Source organism: Salvelinus fontinalis, chromosome 15 (assembly GCF_029448725.1).
Source record: "Salvelinus fontinalis isolate EN_2023a chromosome 15, ASM2944872v1, whole genome shotgun sequence".
Lineage (NCBI taxonomy): Eukaryota > Metazoa > Chordata > Actinopteri > Salmoniformes > Salmonidae > Salvelinus > Salvelinus fontinalis.
The window spans coordinates 31537970-31563679 of NC_074679.1; the positions used below are offsets into that span (position 1 = coordinate 31537970).

General features: G+C 42.7%; 1 protein-coding gene across 1 annotated transcript in view; it reads right to left on the reverse strand.

The window, feature by feature from the left end:
* Positions 1–5782: 5782 nt before the first annotated feature.
* Positions 5783–25710, reverse strand: part of LOC129811793 (leucine-rich repeat and immunoglobulin-like domain-containing nogo receptor-interacting protein 2) — a 37585-nt gene continuing 17657 nt past the window's right edge. Inside the window, exon 2 of the mRNA XM_055863420.1 lies at positions 5783–8955. Coding sequence (XP_055719395.1) covers positions 7049–8884 — 1836 coding nt within the window. The 5' untranslated portion in view covers positions 8885–8955 and the 3' untranslated portion in view covers positions 5783–7048. The remainder of the gene's footprint in view (positions 8956–25710) is intronic.

Genomic DNA, 25710 nt, shown 5'->3' on the forward strand with positions numbered 1-25710 from the left:
ATGACCCCCTAAGCACCGCTATGACCTCTCCATCAGCTAAAGTGCTTGACTTCTGCCTCACTGTCTTGACCGTTTTCTGACATGCAACCACTAACCAAAATGAAGGAATAGCTGTTTTGTGTCTTCAAAATATGCTCTTGGTAGGCCTTGGTATTGCAACCAAAATATACTTATTTCATAAAAATGAATACCTTTGTGTATTAGCAACAGGAATCATGAATTGAAAAGGCTACACCAGCTCAAACAAGCATCAATAGAATGGAACTATTTAAAGCACACTTTTAAGATAGATCTAAGGAGAATAAAAGACGGAATTAATCAGAACCTATCATCGTGGTTGTCTTCCCTTATGATTTAGTGTCTGCTGTAGGGGAAGGTGGTGGAAAGTCACACTAGCTAATTAATCATTCATACATTAAAACTTGTAGACTGTCTAACTGCAACAGATGTCAAATAAATTAATGAATTAATAATATATTGATAACAAATTAATAACTATGTTAATTTCGTACTCGTCTCCAGTCTCTCTCTCGCCCTTTGTCCTTTTAAGTAAAATACACTGAGTGTACAAAATATTATGAACACCTGCTCTTTCCATGACATAGACTGACCAGGTGAATCAAATAAAATAAAATAAAACTTGTTTTGTCCCACGTGCCGAATTCAACAAGTGTAGACCTTACCTGTGAAATGCTTACTTACAAGCCCTTAACCAACAGTGCAGTTCAAGAAGAGTTAAGAAAATATTTACCAAATAAACAAAAGTAAAAAATAAATAAAAAGTAACACAATAAAATAACAATAATAAGGCGAAATACAGGGGGCACCGGTACTGAGTCAGTGTGCAGGGGTACAGGTTAGTTGAGGTAATTTGTACATGTAGGTAGGGGTGAAGTGACTATGCAGAGATAATGAACAGCGAGTAGCAGCAGTGTACAAAACAAATGGAGGGGGGGGGTGTCAATGTAAATAGTTCAGTGGCCATTTGATTAATTGTTCAGCAGTCTGAAGGCTTGGGGGTAGAAGCTGTTAAGGAGCCTTTTGGTCCTAGACTTGGCGCTCCGGTACCGCTTGCCGTGCGGTAGCAGAGAAAACAGTCTATGACTTGGGTGACTAAAATCTCTGACAATTTTATGGGCTTTCCTCTGACACCAACTATTATATAGGTCCTGGATGGCAGGAAGCTTGGCCCCAGTGATGTACAAGTCAGTACACACTACCCTCTGTAGCACCTTACAATCAGATGCCGAGCAGTTGCCATACCAGGCAGTGATGAAACAGGTCAGGATGCTCTCGATGGTGCAGCTGTAGAACTTTTTGAGGATCTGAGGACCCATGCCAAATCTTTTCAGTCTGCTGAGGGGGAAAAGGTTTTGTCATGCCCTGTTCACGACGGTCTTGGTGTGGTTGGACCATGATAGCTTGGTAGTGATGTGGACATCAAGGAACTTGAAACTTTCGACACGTTCCACTACAGCCCCGTCAATGTTAATGGGGGCATGTACGGCCCACCTTTTCCTGTAGTCCACGATCAGCTCCTTTGTCTTGCTCACATTGAGGGAGAGGTTGTTGTCTTGGCACCACACTGCCAGTTCTCTGACCTCCCAGAGTCCTTAGCTTAGTGATGAGCTTCGTGGGCACTATGGTGTTGAATGCTGAGCTGTAGTAAATTAACAGCTTTCTCACATTGGTGTTACTTTTGTCCAGGTGGGAAAGGGCAGTGTGGATTGTGATTGAGATTGCCTCATCTGTGGATCTGTTGGGGCGGTATGCGAATTGGAGTGGGTCTATGGTATCTAGGAAGATGCTGTTGATGTGAGCCATGACCAGCCTTTCAAAGCACTTCATGGTTACCGACGTGAGTGCTACAGGGCGGTAAATCCTTTAAGCAGGTTACCTTCGCTTCCTTGGGCACAGGGACTATGGTGGTCTGCTTGAAACATGTAGGTATTACAGACTTGGTCAGGGAGAGGTTGGAAATGTCAGTGAAGACACTTGCCAGTTGGTCCACGTATGCTTTGAGTACACGTCCTGGTAATCCGTCTGGCCCCCCGGCTTTGTGAATGTTGACCTGTTTAAAGGTCTTGCTCACATCGGCTACTGAGAGCGTTACCACACAGTCGTCCGGAACAGCTGGTGCTCTCGTGCATGCTTCAGTGTTGCTTGCCTCAAAGCGAGCATAAAAGGCATTTAGCTCGTCTGGTAGGCTTGCGTCACTGGCCAGCTCGCGTCTGGGTTTCCCTTTGTAGTCCGTAATAGTTTTCAAGCCCTGCCACATCCAAGGAGCGTCAGAGCCTGTGTAGTAGGATTCAATCTTAATCCTGTATTGAAGCTTTGCTTGTTTGATGGTTCATTTGAGGGTATAGCGGGATTTCTTATAAGCGTCCGGATTAGTGTCCCACTCCTTGAAAGCGGCAGCTCTAGCCTTTAGCACGATGCGGATGTTGCCTGTTATCCATGGCTTCTGGTTGGGATATGTACGTACGGTCACTGTGGGGACGACGTCAGCGATGCACTTATTGATGAAGCCAATGACTGAGGTGGTATACTCCTCAATGCCATTGGATGAATCCCGGAACATATTCCAGTCCGTGCTAGCAAAACAGTCCTGTAGCGTAGCATCCGCGTCATATGACCACTTCCGTATTGAGCGAGTCACTGGTACTCCCTGCTTTAGTTTTTGCTTGTAAGCAGGAATCAGAGGATAGAATTATGGTCAGATTTGCCAAATGGAGGGCAGAGAAGAGCTTTGTATGCATCTCTATGTGTGGAGTAAAAGTGGTCTAGAGTTGTTTTTCCTTTTGGCTCCACACGTGACATGCTGGTAAAAATTTGGTAAAACTGATTTAAGTTTGCCTGCATTAAAGTCCCCGGCCACTAGGAGCGCCGCTTCTGGATGAGCATTTTTTTGTGCCTTATAGAGTTGGTTGATATAGATAATATAGATGAGAACTCTCTTGGTAGATAGTGTGGTCTACAGCTTATCATAAGGGACTCTACCTCAGGTGAGCAATACCTCGAGACTTCTTTAATATTAGACATCGCGCACCAGCTGGTATTGACAAATAGACACACATACCCACCCCTCGTCTTAACAGACGTAGCTTCTCTGTTCTGCCGGTGCATGGAAAATCCCGCCAGATCTATATTATCCGTGTTGTCGTTCAGCCACGACTCTGTGAAACATAAAATATTCGTTTTTAATGTCCCGTTGGTAGGATAATTTTAATCGTAGGTCATTAATTTTATTTTCTAATGATTACACAATAGTCAATAGAACAGATGGCAGTGGGAGTTTACTCACTCGCCTAAGAATTCTCAGAATGCAGCCCGACCTCCGCCCCCTTTTTCGCCGTCTTTTCTTCTCGCAAATGACGGGGATTTGAGCCTGTTCCCGGGAAAACAGTATATCCTTCTTGTCGGACTCGGTAAAGGAAAAAACTTCTTCCAGTTCGAGGTGAGTAATCTCTGTTCTGATGTCCAGAAGTTATTTTCAGTCATTTTCAGCAACATTATGTACAAACTAAGTTAAAAAATAAGTTACAAACAATGCAAAAAAACTAAAAACAAAATAGCACAGTTGGTTAGGAGCATGTAAAATGTCAGCCATCCTCTTCGGCGCCATCTTAGCATAATCCAGGTGAAAGCTATTATCCCTAATTTATATAACTTGTTAACTTCAATCAATGTAGATGAAGGGGAAGAAGGATTTTTAAGCCATGAGACAATTGAGACATGGATTGTGTATGTGTGCCATTCAGAGGGTGAATGGGCAAGACAGAAGTTTTAAGTGCCGTTGAACAGAGTATGGTAGTAGGTGCCAGGCGCACGGGTTTGTGTCAAGAACTGCAACGCTCTGGGTTTTTCACACACAACAGTTTTCTGTGTATCAAGAATGGTCCACCACCCAAAGGACATCCAGCCAACTTGACACAACTGTGGGAAGCATTGGAGTCAACATGGGCCAGCATCCCTGTGGAACGCTTTGGACACCTTGTAAAGTCTATGCCCTGGGCAAATTGAGGCTGGTATGAGGGCAAAAGGGGGGGTTGGGGTGCAACTCAATATTAGGAAGGTTTTCTTAATGTTTTGTACCCTCAGTGTATATCCAATTGATCTAATAGCTATCACACTATGATGTCTATCTAAATACGGCCCGTTGTTCAGTTGCCTACAGGGTTTGTGTTCTCACACAGCCAGGGCGTGTTCATCCCTAAGGTGATTGTAGTCCTCTGCAACACCATAGCCTTATGGCTAGCCGTACCATCCACAGGTAGCTGGTGGCACCTTAATTGGGGAGGACGGGCTCATAGTAATGGCTGGAACATTGATACCATTCCATTCATTATTATGAATTGTTCTCCTCTCAGTAGCCTCCCATGCTACCATCTCTACCTCTCTCTCTACCCCCCCCCCCCCCCCCCCTGCCCCCCCCCCCCCCCCTCTCTCTGTCTCTCCTCTCTCTCAGTATTCATAGTGACACTCAATGGGGTCCTAAAGTCTCGGAGCCCAAGGTAATTAGTGAGGGGGAAATCATCCTGATTTAATGTGCTCAAGGAATAAGAACCCGGGCTTGATGACGTCATAGTGGACTTTCCCTCCAGTGCTTTCCTCGGGTGTGAATCCACATTCTGATATAACAACGTCAATGTATGATGCGATGCGCTTCGATCCTTTATTCCTCTCGTCTTTCACAGTGTGCGTCTTACTGACACTTGCCTTGTTTTAATGGGGAATTGCAAAGGGAAGCAGTGAGGTTAGTGGTCGAGACCCGTGTGAGGTTAAGCGGGATGCTCAAGCTAATGGTGTGCTTGGGGCCTCATTCTAAGTAGAGATGAGGATGTAATTCTGCCTGACTGCTGTGCTATTATCAGAATGGATGCCATTAGTGTTGTAGGGGATATTATTTGGTCTGGCTCTTTATAGAAAATCTTTAAGAAGCGATTTTGGAATGTTTCCCTGCATTATTTTCAATTGAATTTATTTTACTGCTGGCAGAATATGTTTGCTATAATCCATGTAGAGACACTAAGTTTAATTACAGGCATAAAATAAAGCTAATAACGTAATGTTTCCTCTCCAGATCACAAACCAGAGCATCTCAAATGATTCACAGATGCTTAGGCGCCTGTGTTAGCACCAATCATTAAAGCACTGATTAGTAAATCCTCTTCATCTAAGAGAAATGGCCTACGGATAGGAGACATATTATCCATGTGATATTTCTCCCTATTCTTTACTGGATCACGCTTTCCTTGACAAGCCGTGGAGAAACAACTGCAACAAAAGTGATAAAAATCAGATAGGTGGGACTTTGATCTTGTCTTCTTGAATATTCCCTGTGTGCATTCTCCAAAGATAGAACAACTTTGAACCATTAATGTGATAGCATCAAGTGTTTTAACAGATCTCCGTGAAGAGAAGGGTGCTGAATGAAAACGTCAGCAGGAGCTGCAGTTATCTGAGATTCAGGAGACGGAGAGATTCAGGGTCGTTGGGTATATTAGGTGTGGTTTTAAAAGAGCGCTGAATTAAACATCTGGTGGGAAAACAATATATACCCATTTGTCATCTTTCCTTGGCCTGCGTCATAGGATCGCTTCAACAACTTATCTCCATCCTTGCAACAACACACCATATATTAGTTTCTAGTTTACATTTAGCTAAGAAGTCTGCACATCTTTGGTTTGCTATTACACTATCATACAGTTTAGGTCTATGACGTCAAGTAAAAATGAAAGTACTGATATGTCTTGGAAATAACAAAATATTAATGACCACATGAAGCTTTATGATTACGATTTATTTCCGTTTGAAAATATACCCATAAATTTATCATATGAAAACATTTAAACAACCTTTAACATTGTATCACAACTGGATCACACATGTTGACACCTACATCCCCGCTTTTACAAAGAGTTGCCCTTAATGTTATTCTTTAATACACATTTATTTTCAACAGTTAAAACATTTCAACAAAAACACCACAACTTTCAAATGCCATCAATGAAATACCCAGAAACCTATTTTAACCCAAGAGAGGCCTCGGGACATGCCAGCTTGAAGCATTGGGGCCAAAGAAAAATGAGAGGGGATACAATACAACCCATAACTCACCAGGCTGAGATTTGTCCTGTTCAAAGGGGACATCGGCCAGTAAATCTTTGCTATTGTGTCTAGTCTAGTCACTGACCGTTTATTTTTCATTACATCAGGGGATTTTGCTGGCAGGAAAATCTGCAATTGATTTATAATGTAATAAAAGGGGATTTAACATAAGATATTTATCATCTGTGTTTTTCTCCAAGCAATAACCAAAATTTTCAGCTGCTACTATTTCTTCAGCAGGAAGATACCTTGAGTTCTTCTAGTGCTTTTAGCTGAAATCCCACTTGAAGTTGTAAATATCGTGTGTATACATTTTCCTTCAGTTGAAGCTCGAGTTGCCAAAATCCCGCTATGCATATCTTGAGGTGGTACAAAGGGGAACACTTGAAAATATTTATGAAGCAGGTCTCTTGGATATTGTTCGTAGTGATTTGCATGTGCATACAAACATACGTAACACTACATTTTACTCAACAAACACACCTGCTGCTTAGATGGTTATTAGACACAATTTTCTCCAGACATGATAGAGCAATGACAGCTCCACTGTCATCTCAACTTCTCCCTTGTCACTCCCAGACACTTCCTTTCTCACCTTGGTGTCACGCCGAGTCTACAACATCATTAGTCATCACATCACCAGCGTAGCACAGGCCCAGCGCTGTATCACTGCCTCACTCTCATTGATATGTGGGCTATACAGTATTATATCCAGTGTATTGTATGATAACATCATTTTATATAAACAATTCCACAGTATCATAGATCACTATTATATCAACATGTCCACTGAATCACTAGATCACCTTCATATCAACACCACTATATCGGTACATCACTTTCATTTTCACAACTCCACTATATCAAAGAAAACTTTGAAAATGATATGCACTGTATTTTGTTTGTTACTATCATATGTGTTGGTCCGTTTGTAAATTTAAATCATTTTCATGTTGACTCGTCTGGGCCCGCTTGTCTCATTTGCCTCCGCTGCTGTCCCATTCGATTTGCGGGGAACGTACTCAATGTCGAAGTTGCTCTTGTGCCTTCCCTTCCCACGACTCCAGGCAAACAGGAGGAGGAAACAGAAGATGACCACGCCCAGGAAAGACAGGCAGCCCATGGCTGTGGAGATGATGATGGTCTTCAGGTCTATGGGGTTTGTCATATTGTACAGGAGGGTGCCGTTGGCCCAGGTCCCATTGGAGTCCGCCAGGAGACCGCTCTTGTTGGTGTAGAGCGATCTATCGCTGATGCCCAGGCTCTTCACAGCCAGCGAGGCTGACATGCTGGCATTGCCCGCTGCGTTACTGGCCACACACAGGTACACACCATTGTCGTGCAGCTCCGCAGCCTTAATCTCCAGGGTGCCGTTGGTATGGACTGTCACCCTCCCGGTGCTCTTGGCTGTGACATAGCGTCTGTGTGGCGTCACCCAGGCCATGGATGGCCGAGGAGCCCCGTCTGCTATGCAGTTGAGCCAGACAGGCTGCCCCTCGTCTGCCAGCAGCAGCTGGGTGGTGTTGGGCCCGATCCATGGCTTGGTGCAGGTCACATACCGTGACACCAGCGGCTCCTTGAGGTCCCGCAAGGGTTTCCCACGGATGCGCTCAGGGGCACTGCACTCAGGCTGGGGATCAGGGAGCTGCAGCAAGGGTGGCTTCCGGCCACTCAGCAACCATAGGAGCCGGCAGTCGCACACCAGAGGGTTACCCCCCATAAGCAGCGTCTGCAGGCTGTCAGGAGACGCAAACACAGCTTGCTCCACAGAGTCCAGCTGGTTGTGCGACACATCCAACATGCGCAGGTTTGGGAGTACCAGGAAGGCCAGGGGTTCAATGTAAGCCAGCTGAGCCCCTCGCAGGTGCAACTCCTGCAATCGCGGAAGCTTGTCTAGCACCCCTTGCTGGATGTGCTGGATGCGGCAGAAGGATAGATTTAGGTGCGTGAGGTAGGGCAGGTTGCGTAGAGCAGGGCCGGGAAAAGAGGACAGGTTAGTGTTGGTGACAGTGAGTGTGGTGAGGTTGAGACCGTGTAGCGACAGAGCGGGGAAGACTTCCAGCCAGGGCCAGTAGTCAATCTCCAGGTGCCGAAGGTGGGGAAGTCTTTTGAAGGAGTAAGGCTTCAGGGCACCAATGCCCAAGTGGCGCAGGCGGAGTTCCACCAGGCTGTGTAGGTGCCCCAGGGCATCAGTGGGCACAACAGTCAGGTTGCAGCGCTCCAGGGTGAGGCTCTGTAGGCCCAGCAGGCCAGTAAAGGCCCTCTGGGAGATGAACACCAGCTCATTGTCACCCACCTCCAGGGACATCAGCCTCCGAAGGTCCTGGAAGCCGTGGTCCAGCAGCACCACCAACCGGTTGTGGCTGAGGTCCAGACTGGTGAGGTTGGCCAGGCCAGAGAGCACACCGGCGGGGACCAGCTGGAGGAGGTTGCTGTGGAAGTTCAGCGAGCGCAGGGAGAGCTGAAATTTGAAGGAGCCCGGTTCGACCACGCCTATCAGGTTATCGCTGAGGTCTAGATCCTCGAGCTGTAGGAAGGAGGAGAAGTTGTCCGGTGTAATGCTCCGCAGCTTGTTCTTGCTCAGATCCAGAAGCCGAGTCTCAATGGGGATGCCCTCGGGGATGGTAGGCAGTCGCTTGCGGTGGCAGCTGACTGACTTGGTCTGGGCGGAGCAGTCGCAGCGAGCGGGGCAACCCAGGACGCAGCTAACCAGCAGGAGCAGTAGAGCCCCGCCCAGAAGAGGATAGCAGTGGTACAGGGCAGAGAGCCGCATGACTTTTACCCACGCTGCCCTCTGTCACGGCACAGCTTGGTATCCATGCAGACCACCATCACGGTACAGCCCTGCAGCACAAAAACACACACAAAGAGCAGCACATTAGAATACCTAATATTAATTTTCATGCAAAATAGCACTGTTTGTTATAAAAAGCATTACTGCCAACAAAGCTTTCCCCCTGCTGCTTTCTTTCCCCCCACCCTCCGTCTCTCTTCACCTGTTCCCCATCTCCTGCTCTCACTCCATCCTTTCTAACACTTTCTTTCCTATCACACTATCAACACTTTATCACTTCCTTTATCAGCAGATTTCTGTCAAATTAAATTCAAATCAAATCAAGTGCATTGACACAAAGCAATATGCTTCATGGAAAAAATGTGCTATGACATTCAGCTGCATTAGAATAGGACATGGTATCTGTCATGTAAAAAAAAACAGGAGCATATTGTTACAATGCTTGTGGCCAGGACTGACCCTGGTCGCACCTCAGAGACGAGGCAGAGACCCTATTGGATATGCAAGGAGGCGGGAGACGGGAGTTGAACCAGGGGCTGCTCTGTTCCCACAGGGGAAAAAAGAGAAGGATAGGGAAGAAAATGCCTCCTGGTCAACAGGTTGTTGGCATAGCAGATGGTCTGAGACGTTTGCCTGAATGCATCTGTTGTGTATTCTATAAACCTTGCCTATTATGGATCCTACTCCGGTTATTCTGTCCTGTTACAATTTAAAAAGAATAAACTAGCACAAAACCATGTCGAGGTGAGCAGATGGTAAGCACAAAGACAGACATACGTGCACATTTCCGCTGAGGTGAGTGACACATTCACTGAAAGATGGGGTGAGTACGCAGATACGCACGTCATGCACACACGCAATAACACACACTGCACTCATCTCTCTCCCCGATTCCGAAGAGCTGCACTCTGGTGTCTTCACTACCATCTTTCTCTCTTTCCCACCCTTTCGCTCTCCCTTATTATATATCTCCCTCTCTTCAGTATCTATCTGTCTCTCTCTCTCTTTCTCTCTTTGCTTCTGCTGCTGCTACTCTACTGTTCTCTTATCCTATGGTCCTCCCTTCTCACACATCTTCTTCACACCTTTTCTCTCTCTCGCTGTCATTGCCCTGGAAGAAGCCCCATTCTCTATATTCTCCAATCCCCACAGGCTGTGTTTTATCGATTGTGACACAGACACATCAGATACCAGGAATGTAGCCTTTTACAAAGAGCAGACCGTTGCCATAGCAACCACAAACCCTCCCTCCCATCCGCTCTATGTGGTCTGCCAATCAGATTAATGAAAAAAAAGAGGACTTGTTTTTTAATATTCTCAAGGTCTGCACAAAACATGCATTGAATATATTTAAAATCTCTGCTTCATTAACACGCAAGCGTCGAGTTTACAGTGTCTCGAAACTGTCAGCCTGCCTGGTTATTTGTCGAGCTGTCTGATTGCCTATCCGTCTGCTGGTCTGTTAAGTATCTCTGGGTATCTATCTGCCTTTCTTCAAGCGTGTCTGGGTCGGGGTCTTCTTATCCCTCTGCCTTTACCTATCGGGTACCTGTCTTTCTATCTATCTATCTATCTATCTATCTATCTATCTATCTATCTATCTATCTATCTATCTATCTATCTATCTGTCTGTCTGTCTGTCTGTCTGTCTGTCTGTCTGTCTGTCTGTCTGTCTGTCTGTCTGTCTCTGTCTGTCTGTCTGTCTGTCTGTCTGTCTGTCTGTCTGTCTGTCTGTCTGTTTCTGTACGTGAGTGTATGTCTGTTTGTGTGCCAATCAGTCTTTCCGACAATCTGTCAGTGAGTCTAAGTCTGTGTCTGTATCTGTCTCTATCAGACTATCAAGTTACCTGTCTATCTGTCTCTCTGCTGGTGTATCTATTGGTCTGTACAGTATGTCAATTAGTCAGTCTTTCTGACAGGATGCCAGTGTGCTTGGTCTGGTCTGGCACATCCTTACTCCCTTGAAACTATGCCAGAATGTTTGTTGCCACTTTGGACTAGAATTGTTGGACAATGGAGAACAACCCTGAGAAGTCTAAGAAGAGAAGGGTGATGGGTCATTCAGAAGTGCAGACCTACAGGGTATAGAGCTTTTTAGGATTAGAGACGCAGTTGGATTTGATATGCAGTTAAACTGTAGAAAATTTGACAGGCGATTGAGAGCCTAGGGGAGAAGCATGAGTCACGGTGGGAGAGAGGAAGAGAGAGAGAGAGAGAGAAAACAAAATAAACAGGAAATATAAGAAATTATGAAAAAAGCCTGTGCTAGATTGGGTGAAAGCCTAATTTGCCTGCTGAGTTTGTAGTTTATACCAGCAACACAAGTTAAAATAAAAGGAGACTTTTAAACTCTGAATTATATTTTATGAGTGCACACTCACTGACTGTGTTATTGTTCAGAGAAACAACTCAACTCAACTCAACTTAGTTTAATCTTACATATTCACTTGCTTTACTTTCAATTGTTAAATTGTTCAGTGTTCATACAAGCTCAATATAAGACATACTGACTATGTATAAAGAGATATATGAATACTGTATATTAATATACTGTGTTCTTCACATACTGTAATTCATTCTAATATATCTACTACTATACATTAACTTTTTGTTACACTGCTTATACACACTGCGTGTTTATATACTGGATTCTTGACATAGCTCACTGTAATATATACAGTACCATTCAAAAGTTTGAACCACCTACTCATTCAAGGGTTTTTCTTTTTTTGGACTATTTTCTACATTGTAGAATAATAGTGAAGACATCAAAACTATGAAATAACACATATGGAATCATGTAGTAACCAAAAAAGTGTTAAACAAATCTAAATATATTTTAAATTTGAGATTCTTCAAAGGAGCCTTAACGACAGCTTTGCACACTCGTGGCATTCTCTCAACCATCTTCATGAGGTAGTCACTTAGAATGCATTTCAATTAACAGGTGTGCCTTGTTAAAAGTTAATTTGTGGATTTTTTTTACCCCTTTTTCGTGGTATCCAATTGGTAGTTACAGTCTTGTCTCATTGCTGCAACTCCCATACGGAATCTGGAGAGAAGAAGGTTGAGAGAGGTGCGTCCTCCGAAACACAACACAACTCAACCCAACCAAGCCGCACTGCTTCTTGACACAATGCCCACTTAACCCGGAAGCCAGCCGCACCAATGTGTTGGAGGAAACACCGTACACCTGGCAACTGTCAGCATGCACTGTGCCCGGCCCACCACAGGAGTCGCTAGTGCGTGATGGGACAAGGACATCCCTGCCAGCCAAACCCTCCCCTAACCCAGACAACAGTGGGCCAATTGTGCGCTGCTGTCTCCCGGTCACAGCCAGCTGCGACAAAGCCTGGACTCGAACCCAGAATCTCTAGTGGCACAGCTAGCACTTAGACCACCGCGACACTCGGGAGGCCCGAATTCCTTTCCTTCTTAATACATTTCAGCCAATCAGTTGTGTTGTGACATGGTAGGGGTGGTATACAGAAGATAGCCCTATTTGGTAACAGACCAAGTCCATATTATGGCAAGAACAGCTCAAATAAGCAAAGAGAAACGACAGTCCATCATTACTTTAAGACATGAAGGTCAGTCAATGCGGAACATTTCAAGAACTTTGAAAGTGCAGTCGCAAAAATGTAGTAAAGCGCTATGATTAAACTGACTCTCATGAGGACCACGACAGGAAAGGAAGACCCAGAGTTACCTCTGCTCCAGAGGATAAGTTAATTAGAGTTAACTGCACCTCCGATTGCAGCCCAAATAAATGCTTTACAGAGTTCAAGTAACAGACACATCTCAACATCAACTGTTCAGAGGAGACTGCGTGAATCAGGCCTTCGGGGTTGAATTGCTGCAAAGAAACCACTACTAAAGGACACCAATAATAAGAAGAGACTTGCTTGGGCCAAGAAACACGAGCAATGGACATTAGACCGGTGGAAATCTGTCCTTTTGTCTGATAAGTTGTTTGGTTCCAAACGCTGTGTCTTTGTGAGATGCAGAGTAGGTGAGCGGATGACCTCCGCATGTGTAGTTCTCACCGTGAAGCGTGGAGGAGAAGGGGTGATGGTGTGGGGGTGCTTTGCTGGTGACACTGTCTGTGATTTATTTAGAATTCAAGGCAGACTTTTCCAGCATTGCTACCACAGCATTCTGCAGCGATACGCCATCCCATCTGGTTTGCTCTTTGTGGGACTATCATTTGTTTTTCAACAGGACAATGACCCAACACACACCTCCAGGCTGTGTAAGGGCTATTTGATCAAGAAGGAGAGTGATGGAGTGATGCGTCAGATGACCTGGCCTCCACAATCACCCGACCTCCCATCCGGGGATGAGTTGGACTGCAGAGTGAAGGAAAAGTGCTCAGCATATCTGGGAACTCCTTCAAGACTGTTGAAAAAAAACTCCAGGTGAAGCTGGTTGAGAGAATGCCAATAGTGTGCAAAGCTGTCATCAAGGTCAAAGTTTGGCTACTTTGAAGAATTTCAAATATAAAATATATTTAGATTTTTGTAACACTTTTTTGGTTACAACATTATTCCATGTGTGTTATTTCATAGTTTTGATGTCTTCACTATTATTCTACAATGTAGGAAAAAGCAAAAATGAAGAAAAACCCCTGAATGAGTAGGTGTGTCCAAACTTTTGACTGGAACTAATATATATATATATACAGTTGAAGTTGGAAGTGTACATACACCTTAGCCAAATACATTTAAACTCAGTTTTTCACAATTCCTGACATTTAATCCTAGAAAAAATGCCCTGTCTTAGGTCAGTTAGGATCACCACTTTATTTTAAGAATGTGAAATGTCAGAATAATAGTAGAGAGAATGATTTATTTCAGCTTTTATTTCTTTCATCACATTCCCAGTGGGTTAGAAGTTTACATACACTCAATTAGTATTTGGTAGCGTTGTCTTATTGTCTTTAAATTGTTTAACTTGGGTCAAACGTTTTGGGTAGCCTTCCACAAGCTTCCCACAATAAGTTTGGTGAATTTTGGCACATTCCTCCTGACAGAGCTGATGTAACTGAGTCAGGTTTGTAGGCCTCCTTGCTCGAATCACACTTTTTCAGTTCTGCCCACAAATGTTCTATAGGATTGAGGTCAGGGTTTTGTGATAGCCACTCAAACACCTTGACTTTGTTGTCCTTTAGCCATTTTGCCACAACTTTGATAGTATGCTTGGGGTCATTGTCCATTTGGAAGACCCATTTGCGACCACGCTTTAACTTCCTGACTGATGTCTTGAGATGTTGCTTCAATATATCCACATCATTTTCCTCCCTCATGGTGCCATCTATTTTGTGAAGTGCACCAGTCCCTCCTGCAGCAAAGCACCCTCACACATGATGCTGCCACCACCATGCTTCACAGTTGAGATGGTGTTCTTTGGCTTGCAAGCGTCCCCCTTTTTCCTCCAAACATAACGATGGTCATTATGGCCAAACAGTTCTATTTTTGTTTCATTAGACCAGAGGAAATTTCTCCAAAAAGTACAATCTTTGTCCCCATGTGCAGTTGCAAACCGTAGTCTGGCTTTTTTATGGCGGTTTTGGAGCAGTGGCTTCTTCTTTGCTGAGCGGCCTTTCAGAATACATTGATATAGGACCCGTTTTAATGTGGATATAGATACTTTTGTACCTTTTTCCTCCAGCATCTTCACAAGGTCCTTTGCTGTTGTTCTGGGATTGATTTGCACTTTTCGCACCAAAGTACGTTCATCTCCAGGAGAGGAAACGCGTCTCCTTTGTGAGCGGTATGACGGCTGCGTGTTCCCATGGTGTTTATACTTTCGTACTATTGTTTGTACAGATGAACGTGGTACCTTCAGGCATTTGGAAATTGATCCCATGGATGAACCAGACTTGTGGAGGTCTGTAATTTTTTTTCTGAGGTCTTGGCTGATTTCTTTTGATTTCCCATGATGTCAAGCAAGAGGCACTGAGTTTGAAGGTAGGCCTTGAAATACATCCACACGTACACCTTCAATTCACGCAAATTATGTAAATTGGCCCATCAGAAGCTTCTAAAGCCATGACATCATTTTCTGGAATTTTCAAAGCTGTTTAAAGGCACAGTCAACTTAGTGTATGTAAACTTCTGACCCACTGGAATTGTGATACAGTGAATTATAAGTAATATAATCTGTCTGTAGACAACCGTTGGAAAAATTACTTGTGTCATGCACAAAGTAGATGTCCTAACCAACTTGCTAAAACTATAGTTTGTTAACAAGACATTTGTGGAGTGGTTGAAAAGCGAGTTTTAATGACTCCAACCTAAGTGTATGTAAACATCTGACTTCAACTGTATATGTAATATACCGCTGTACGTATCATTCTTACTATATATTTTAGTGTATATACGCATAGAATGTATTTGGATGACTGACAGAGTGATATTTGGTTTGCTAACTGAATTTGTTTTGACATTCTTGATTTCTTGTTTCTCGATTTGTATTATTTATTATTTGTGTATTTGTTTGACATTTTACTACGCTGTTAGGCGCTAGTAACACAAGCGTTTCGCACCCGCTATAAAATCTGCTAAATGGTGTATGTGACCAATACATTTTGACTTGATTTGATTTACTCTCAGAACCGCCTCTCCATTTTCTGTAGTCATCAAGCCATATCCACTCAATTCCAGATCAGTTACATGACCAGCCAATTAGTGGTTGTGTTTTCTCTGTGTACAATGTGTACAATGCATGAGAGCACAGGGAGATCCCAATTATTTAATTAGAATTAATGTTCACCAGCCATGTTTAATTATTGATTTACAAGTCATTATTTTGGAATTGTCACGCCCTGATCTGTTTCACCTGTCCTTGTGATTGTCTCCACTTATTTTCCAGGTGTTGTCACGCCCTGACCATAGAGAGCCATTGTTTCTCTATGGTGAAGTGGGTCAGGGCGTGACTGGGGGTGATCTAGTTTATTTATTTCTATTTGGTGTTCTAGTTTATTTTCTATGTTGGTGATTTGTATGATTCCCAATTAGAGGCAGCTGGTAATCGTTGTCTCTAATTGGGGATCATATTTAAGTAGCTGTTTTTCCCACCTGTGTTTATGGGATATTGTTTTGAGTTAGTGCACGTAGCACCTCTGTAGTCACGGTTCGTTGTTAGTTTATTGTTTTGTTTTGCTAAGTTTCACTTTTTAATAAATTATGTGGAACTCAACATCCACTGCGCCTTGGTCTGATAATTATTCCAATGAACGTGGCAGGTGTATTTATGCCTATGTTTCCTGTCTCTCTGTGCCAGTTCCAGCATGTTTTTCTTGTACTCCTGCTTTTTCAATTCTCTTTATGCTAGTCCTCCTAGTTTTGACCCTTGCCTGTTTCTGGACTCTGTACCCGCCTGCCTTGACCTCGAACCTGCCTGCCGCTCTGTATCTCCTGGACTCCGAACTGGTTTTGACCTTTCACCTGTCCACAACCATTCCCTTGTCTACCCTTTTGGATTATAATAAATATAAAAGACTCAAACCGTCTGCATCTGGGTCTCACCTTGTACCCTTATAGATGTACTGTGTGCCTCGGACGTGCTGGAGGGTCTTTATTAGACCCATGTTCTGCCTTGCATGATGTATGCAGCAATGTTGTATTATCATGCACAGTAGGGTTATTTCCTGCTTACAGAGAACCACAATAATACAATTGAAAAAAATTAAAAGACTGGCACTGTTGGCGCTTCACATTGTGGGCATGCCTCCAGAGAGGGCGCAGATCGAGAAGAGCCAATAGTGGCCGTCTTGGCAGATTTGAAGTTTGTTTTCGTTGCTCATCCCGTTAAATGAAGATGTCATATTGCTAAGTGTATCTTTGCTACTAGTATTACAGACAGAAGTGTGGTGCATGTTTCATCTATGATGTTATTCTACCCACCCTTTCATTGATGTAAATAAATGTACACACAAGCATTGGGAGAATTGCATTCTCTACAGACATTTCTCTACAGGCACTTCTTTGGTGCATTTACAAAAAGTGAAGTCCAAAGTACATTTCATGGCCAAAAGTATGTGGACTCCAGCTCATCTAACATCTCATTCCAAAATCATGGGCATTAATATGGAGTTGTTCCCCTCTTTGCTGCTATAATAGCCTCCACTCTTCTGGGAAGGCTTTCCACCAGATGCTGGAACATTGCTGCGGGGACTTGATTCCATTCAGCCACAAGAGCATTAGTTTGGTCGGGCACAAATTTTGGGCGATTAGGCCTGGCTGGCAGTCGGCGATCCAATTCATCCCAAAGGTGTTCGATGGGGTTGAGGTCAGGGCTCTGCGCAGTCCAGTCAAGTTCTTCCACACCAATCTCGACAAACTATTTCTGTATGGACCTCTGTATGGACCTCGCTTAAAGAAAGGTGAAATAAAATTAAAAAAAAAAAAAAATGACAGTGCCACGTTGAAAGTCACTTAGCTCTTCAGTAAGGCCATTCTTGTCACGTTCCTGACCTTGTTTTCCTTTTGTATAGTTGTGTTTAGTGGGTCAGGACGTGAGCTGGGTGGGCAGTCTGTGTTGTTTGTTCTATGTTAAGTGTCAGTGTTAATTGACCTTGTATGGCTGTCAATCAGAGGCAGGTGCTTGACGTTTTCCTCTGATTGAGAACCATATATAGGTAGGTTGTTTCACATTGTTTGTTGTAGGTGGTTGTCTTCCGTGTCTGTATGTCTACCACACGGGACTGTTTCGGTTTGTCGTTCGTGTATGTAGTCTGTTCCTGTTCGTGCGTTCTTCGTATATTGTAAGTTCTTAAGTCCAGGTCTGTCTACATCGTTTATTTGTTTTGTAGTTTGTTGAAGTGTTTTCGTGTTTCGTCTATCATTTAAATAAATCATTATGTCAAACTATCACGCTGCGCATTGGTCCTCTGATCCTTCTCGCCTCTCCTCGTCTGAGGAGGAAGAAGTAGACGAACGTTACAATTCTACTGCCGATGTTTGTCTATGGAGATTGCATGGCTGTGCACTCGATTCTATACACCTGTCAGCAACGGGTGTGGCTGAAATAGCCAAATCCACCAATTTGAAGGGATGTCCACATACTTTTGTATATATAGTGTATATAGTTTTGATCTGGACTGTAGTTATGAACAGCTTTTATATTTGGTTAACCCCTGGCTTTTGCTATTTATTTTCTTACATTTGCCCCACAATTATTGTGGTCACATACTACAGAGCACACAATATTTATGCACAGTCAAGTCTCAGAATGAGATTATTGCACATGAGAGAGTTCACATGTATGCATTTAGCGCAGCGACTTGAGCAGAACCCATTACATGTTCTGCATGATAACACACATTTGCCTTGCTGACTTGGAGTGAGACATCATTGGGCTAGACATAATAATCTTTTGTGTTCACTTACTGTATAATAGAGATGAACTGCACACTAACCAATTACTGAGCATTTAGATTAATTTAACAACTGTGATTTAACTGTTCAACTGTAATTTAACAACTATTTTAGGTCATTTAATAACTGTTTATAAGACTGGTCACCAATATAGTGGAACCTATTATCCATGCAATATATATTCTGCAGAGACAATGCAAGCATAAAAAACACAGATTGTAGAGTATATATAGGTATTTGTGCTTGTGTATATATGAGACCACATTCCAGACATCAAATCAAATTGTATTTGTCACATGCGCCGAATACAACAGGTGTAGTAGACCTTACCGTGAAATGCTTACTTACAAGCTCTTAACCAACAATACAGTTCAAGAAATAGAGTTATGAATATATTTACTAAATAAACGAAAGTTATTATTTTTTTTAAGTGACACAACAAAATGACATAACAATGACGAGGCTATATACAGTGGGTACCGGTACCGAGTCAATGTGCGGGGGTACAGGTTAGTCGAGGTAATTTGTAAAGTGATAATAAACAGCGAGTAGCAGCAGTGGAAAAACCTATAGGGGACAGGGGGTCAATGTAAAATAGTCCGGGTGGCCATTGGAATAGTTTTTCAGCAGTTTTATGGCTTGGGGGAAGAAGCTGTTAAGGAGTATTTTGGTCCTAGACTTGGCGCTCCGGTACCGTGCAGTAGGAGAGAGAACAGACTTGCATGACTGGAGTCTTTGATAATTATTTGGGCCTTCCTCTGACACCGCCTAGTATATACTGTAGGTCCTGGATGTCAGGAAACTTGGCCCCAGTGATGTACTGGGCCGTACACACTACCCTGTGTAGCGCCTTACGGTCAGATGTTCAGGAGTTGCCATACCAGGCTTGGGGGTAGATCGTCCAGTTTGTTTTCCAATGATTGCACGTTGGCCAATAATACGTAGGGAAGTGGTGGTTTACCAATTCGTCGGCAAATTCTTATAAGGCACCCCGCCCTCCTCCCCCTTTTCCTCCGTCTTTTCTTCACGCTGTGACAGGGATTTGGGCCTTGTCTTGACAAACCAGTATATCCTTTGCGTCGGGCTCATTAAACATCTTCGTCCAGTTCAAGGTGATTAATTGTTGTTCTGATGTCCAGAAGCTTTTTTCAGTCATAAGAGATGGTAGCAGCAACATTATGTATAAAATGAGTTACAAACAATGCGAAGAAACAAACAAAATAGCACAGTTGGTTAGGAGCCTGTAAAATGGCAGCTATACCATCCGGCGCTTTATACCAAAATATGATTGCTTCGGAAATTGCAAACACCAATTTAATGTCCTGCAGAGTGCAAATGTCATCCAGGTTATCATGAGGCTGTTAAGATTTTGCAGTTGATCTGTACGCTTCTGTGCTAATTAGTGTTTGTGCATTCTGAACTTGGCCAATTAAACAGCTCCTTTCTGCACCACTAGACCTGCATGCTCTCAAGCACTGTTGTAGAGTTATCAACTCAGCAGTCTCTCTCTCTCTCTCTCTCTCTCTCTCTCTCTCTCTCTCTCTCTCTCTCTCTCTCTCTCTCTCTCTCTCTCTCTCTCTCTCTCTCTCTCTCTCTCTCTCTCTCTCTCTCTCTCTCTCTCTCTCTCTCTCTCTCTCTCTCTCTCTCCTCTCTCTCTCTCTCTCTCTCTCTCTCTCTCTCTCTCTCTCTCTCTCTCTCTCTCCTCTCTCTCCTCTCTCTCTCTCTCTCTCAGCACTGTGGGTTTCAAGGTCTGTTGCAGATGGCTTACAGTGCCCCTAGTTTTTGGATTCAAAGACACAAACCAAATATTTGTCTGTTGTTGTTTTCCTTAGGGGAGGGATAATCAAGGGTTATGAGCAAATGGACTTAAAAGTGAACTTCCTGCTCAAAAGCAAAGCATTACACATACATAAGCACTGCAAAAATATTCACAAGTGCTCATGGATGCTTAAGTCTAGTCTACCAGCACAGGTCGACATGGAGCATGTCCTACACACCTGATGCAAGTAATTATATGATGCAGTAGACCATACAGGGTGCTTGCATGATAATTTTGCTATTTATATTCTCTCCAGAGAGCAGTTACAATAATGATACAAAGAAATCAGGCTCCGTGTAATGTATGGTAGCTTAGGTTCCATTAACAGAAATCAGATTTTCACTGGTGTGTCGACTGGCACTACATTTTCCCACCAATCTTGTCCGGGTGTTCTGTTGAATGCCACATTTTTTTCACATCCAGCTTGTTGCTTTTAAATCAAGTGTTACTTGAAGGACACTCTGCGTATTAGGTTTCTCTCTAATTTTAGTCTCAGAAGGTAGAACTCATCCATTTTTCATGTTATATACCGTCACTGTTTCATAGAGCTCACTTTCTTTCTCACCCACTTGAGGCTCATCTTTAAATAGACTGCCACACCCAAAGTTTTACCACCTTTCTAAAACCACACAGAGTATTGATTCATACAGAGACCGTTAACAGAGGTATGTAGCATGAAACATTATTATAATGGATTTAAAAGTCCTATAAAATGTAACTTGATGTTCAGGGGAGTCATGCACTCCAAGGGGGAACAAAGTATGTGAGATTGGCTGGGGGCGGTCCGGAAGGTGGCCATAAATTAGAGAATGTTGCATTATTCAAATACCTGAAACAGATTTTTCCTGCAATCTAGAGACATAATCATTATGCTTAATTCTATGTAAAAAAGATTTATATTTTCCTACATACGGTATCTAAGCATACCTCTTGAGCTGTCTGTAACCTCCTGACTGGTGGTTCTTTAAAAAATATATATCAGTAAGAAGTTTGGACACCAACTACTCATTCAAAGGTTTTTCTTTATTTTTTACTATTTTCTACATTGCAGAATAATAGTGAAGACATCAAAACTATAAAATAACAAATATAGAATCATGTAGTAACCAAGAAAGTGTTAAACAAATCAAAATACTTTTTATATTTGAGATTCTTCAAAGTAGCTACCCTTTGCCTTGATGACAGCTTTGCACACTCGTGGCATTCTCTCAACCACCTTCATGAGGTAGTCACCTGGAATGCATTTCAATTGCATTTCAGTGATTTATTTAGAATTCAAGGCAGACTTAACCAGCATGGCTTCCACAGCATATGGCAGCAATACGCCATCCCAGCTGGTTTGCACTTGGTGGGACTATCATTTAATTTTCAAGAGGACAATGACCCAACACAGCACCATGTTGTGGGGGTGCTTTGCTGCAGAAGGGACTGGTGCACTTCACAAAATAGATGGCATCATGAGAAAGGAAAATTATGTGGATATATTGAAGCAACATCTCAAGACATCAGTCAGGAAGTTAAAGCTTGGTCGCAAATGGGTCTTCCAAATGGACAATGACCCCAAGCATATTTCCAAAGTTGTGGCAAAATGGCTTAAGGACCACAAAGTCAAGGTATTGGAGTGGCCATCACAAAGCCCTGACCTCAATCCTATAGAAAATTTGTGGGCAGAACTGAAAAAGCATGTGTGAGCAAGGAGGCCTACAAACCTGACTCAGTTACACCAGCTCTGTCGGGGGGAATGGGACAAAATTCACCCAAATTATTGTGGGAAGCGTGTGGAAGGCCACCCGAAACATTTGACCCAAGTTAAACAATTTGAAGGCAATCCTACCAAATACTAATTGAGTGCATGTAAACTTCTGACCCACTGGAAATGTGATGAAAGAAAAAAAGCTGAAATAAATCATTCTCTCTACTATTATTCTGACATTTCACATTCTTAAAATAAAGTGGTGATCCTAACTGACCTAAGACAGGGCATTTTTACTTGGATTAAATGTTAGTAATTGTGAAAAACTGAGTTTAAATGTATTTGGCTAAGGTGTATGTAAATTTCCGACTTGAAATGTATATGCTTCTCTGCATCTCTGCAAAACTCTGGGTAAAGATTGAAAGGAATGTGAGTCTTATTTAGTACATTTAGTTATTGGTGCTTTTCTAACGTCTACCAACCTTGCCAGCAGGCATGCTAGCTAAGATAGTTAGACAAGCTAGCTACTCTAGCTTGACAATCTGAAATTGCTTCTTGATAGCTAGTTATGAGTTTGGGAAATTGGGAAACTATCTGTGTTAGCCAAGTCACCTTCATAAAAGTGCTAGGTGGCTATTACAGAGAAAGAACAACAATTAAATAAAAAATTGAACAGGACAAATCTGAGGGGACACGTGCCCCTGTGCCCCCTATGGGCATGAAAACAGCAGTGCAATATTGTAATATGATATTGCTTCCTTAAAGGCTTTGTGTCTGTAACTGTCAACATAAACTGACAGAGAAAGATGACAGAAAGGGATCCTTTCAAAGGTCAAGTGTTAACGTACATCTCTTCAGAGGCTATAAAAATAAAAAGGAGGGAAAAACCTCTTTAAAGTGCACTCTCTCCTTGTTGTCAACATTTTTATGGTTCCCCCTAAGCCCTGGGGAGACATTTGTAATACATGCGTGGAAGGCTGTTGAAATTATGTGGTGCCATATTGATCCAAACTATTGACCACCAAAGTTCTGTGATATGAGATTCAACAGTGGATTCCTTGGATTTGAAAGGAAATGAGAACAAGGGAAATATATCATGGCTTGTTCATCCAATATTAATTGTTCCAAGAACTCCTCATGCAAGATGCTTGGCTGTGAATGTCTTCAGTGCAGTGCCTCTATGTTATTTCAAATCATGTAACAATGGTTATATAAAATATGATGATGAAAGAAGTTACTTTTACGGTGAATGTAGATTTAATGAATCTATGAATAAATACAGTGCTTAAATACAGTGCATTCGGAAAGTATTCAGACCCCCTTTCCACATGTTGTTACGTTACAGCCTTATTCTAAAATTAATTAAATAGTCAATCTACACACAATACCCCATAATGACAAAGCAAAAACAGGTTTTTAGAATTATTTGCAAATGTATAAAAAAAATATTTTAAAAATATGACATTTACATATGTAAATGTATTTACGTATTTAGACCCTTTACTCAGTACTTTGTTGAAGCACCTTTGGCAGCGATTACAGCCTCAAGTCTTCTTGGGTATGACGCTACAAGCTTGGCAAACCTGTATTTTTGGAGTTTCTCCCATTTTCTCAGCAGATCATCTCAAGCTCTGTCAGGTTGGATGGATGGGGAGCGTCACTGCAAAGCTATTTTCAGGTCTCTCCAGAAATATTAGATTGGATTAAAGACGGGCTCTGGCTGGGCCACTCAAGGACATTCAGAGACTTGTCCCTGAAAACACTCTTGCGTTGTCTTGCTTGTGTGCTCCCCACAGCATGATGCTGCCACCAAAATGCTTCACCGTAGGGATGGTATTGGCCAGGTGATGAGCGGTGCCTGGTTTCCTCCAGACGTAACGCTTGGCATTCAGGCAAAAAAGTTACATCTTGGTTTCATCAGACCAGAGAATCTTGTTTCTCATGGTCTGAGAGTCCTTTAGGTGCCTTTTGGCAAACTCCAAGCGGGCTGTCGTGCCTTTTACTGAGGAGTGGCTTCTGTCCAGCCACTCTACCATAAAGGTCTGATTGTTGGAGTGATGCAGAGATGGTTGTCCTTCTGGAAGAATCTCCCATCTCCACGGAGGAACTCTGTAGCTCTGTCAGAGTGACCATCAGGTTCTTGGTCACCTCCGTGACCAAAACCTTTCTTCCCCAATTGCTCAGTTTGAGCGGGCGGCCAGCTCTCGAAAGATTCTTGGTGGTTCCAAACTTCTTCCATTGAAGAATGATGGAGGCCACTGTGTTCTTCGGGACCTTCAATGTTGCAGAAATGTTTCGATAGCCTTCCCCAGATCTATGCCTCGACACAATCCTGTCTCAGAGCTCTACAGACAATTCCTTCGACCTCATGGCTTGGTTTTTGTTCTGACATTCACTGTCAACTGTGGACCTTATATAGACAGTTCTGTGCCTTTCCAAATAATTTTCAGTATGGGGTATTGTGTGTAGATTGATGAGGGGAAAATGTTTTATTATTTTTTGAATAAGGCTGTAACGTAAAATAATGTGGAAAAAGTGAAAGGATCTGAATACTTTCCGAATGCACTGTAAATACATCCATTCATTTATTATTTTATTTAGCCTATTTCATTGTCACAAAGGCTTGCATGCCATCCACAATACACTGGCATTCTTGCATGTCATCCATGGAAAATCCATAGATCTTCATTTTTTGATATGCTGACAACCCTCCTTTGAATTATCACAATGGCTGCCAGATAACAACAGGAAGTCCTTTGGAGCGACTGGCCCTGGTTCCCGGCATGCTCATGTTTTATTCCTGAAGAGTTCCATCAGACTTGTGCCAAGGGATTAAGCAGTCCGCACTGGTACTGAATCGTATCGAAGGATTAGCACTCTCCCCTGTCACCAAATCATACCAAGGGATTAGCAGCTTGTACTGTCACAGAATTTGGCCTGACTGGCTTCCATTATTATTCTCTGTGTGAAAACCACATTGACATGGGGAGTAGTGCTTCTGTTGTTTCTGTTGTTTCTCTGTCACTGCTTGGCAGGGTAGCCTAATACTCAACGTTGGAATATATGTTTCTGTTCCACTTCACTTGAAGTGAATGAATGCCCACATTATTCTATTGTATGCCCTGTAGGCTATTATGTCATTTGGCACTATATGATTTAGCCCTACTGTATGTTATTGGCCTACAGGTGTGACTGACGTCAAACTGAAGCAAGACATTTAAATAAAGAATGGAAAATCTCTATACCCTTTTCACACTATTGTGCCAACCTGACTTGTACAGTTCTGGCTCAGATCTGTTCTTGCCCTTTTCAGTATGGTTCATAAACTATTACTATATCTGTCACTCTGAAACTGTGCCTTAAGGTAAAGAAAAAGCAACAATTACCATTGATCCAGATTTCTACCAAAAGCTAAAAAAAAAATTAAAAAAACAAGCCTTGATTCACTGTGCCTGATAAATTACTTTTTGGTTTACAGTGGGTGTGCTGTCTATCTTTAATTTAATTTTATCAAATTAGTATGCCTCACTGCTTGCCAGAGATATCTGGTATTTACAAGGTGTAGATTGTATGGTATATAGGATTCATGTATAATTAGAATTAACTGTGGTGGCCATCTCGCTCGCTATATACAGTATTTGTGTTACGACGTCGTCGGGAGAAGGAGAAGAGGACCAAGGTGCAGCGTGATAAGTGTTCATATACTTTTAATAAAATACGAAACACTTGACAAAACGACAAACAAACAGTTCTGTAAGGTGACGACACACTAAACAGAAAACAACTACCCACCAACACAGGTGGGAACAGGCTACCTAAGTATCGTTCTCAATCAGAGACAACGATAGACAGCTGCCTCTGATTGGGAACCATACCAGGCCAAACACATAGAAACACAAACCAAGGACAACAT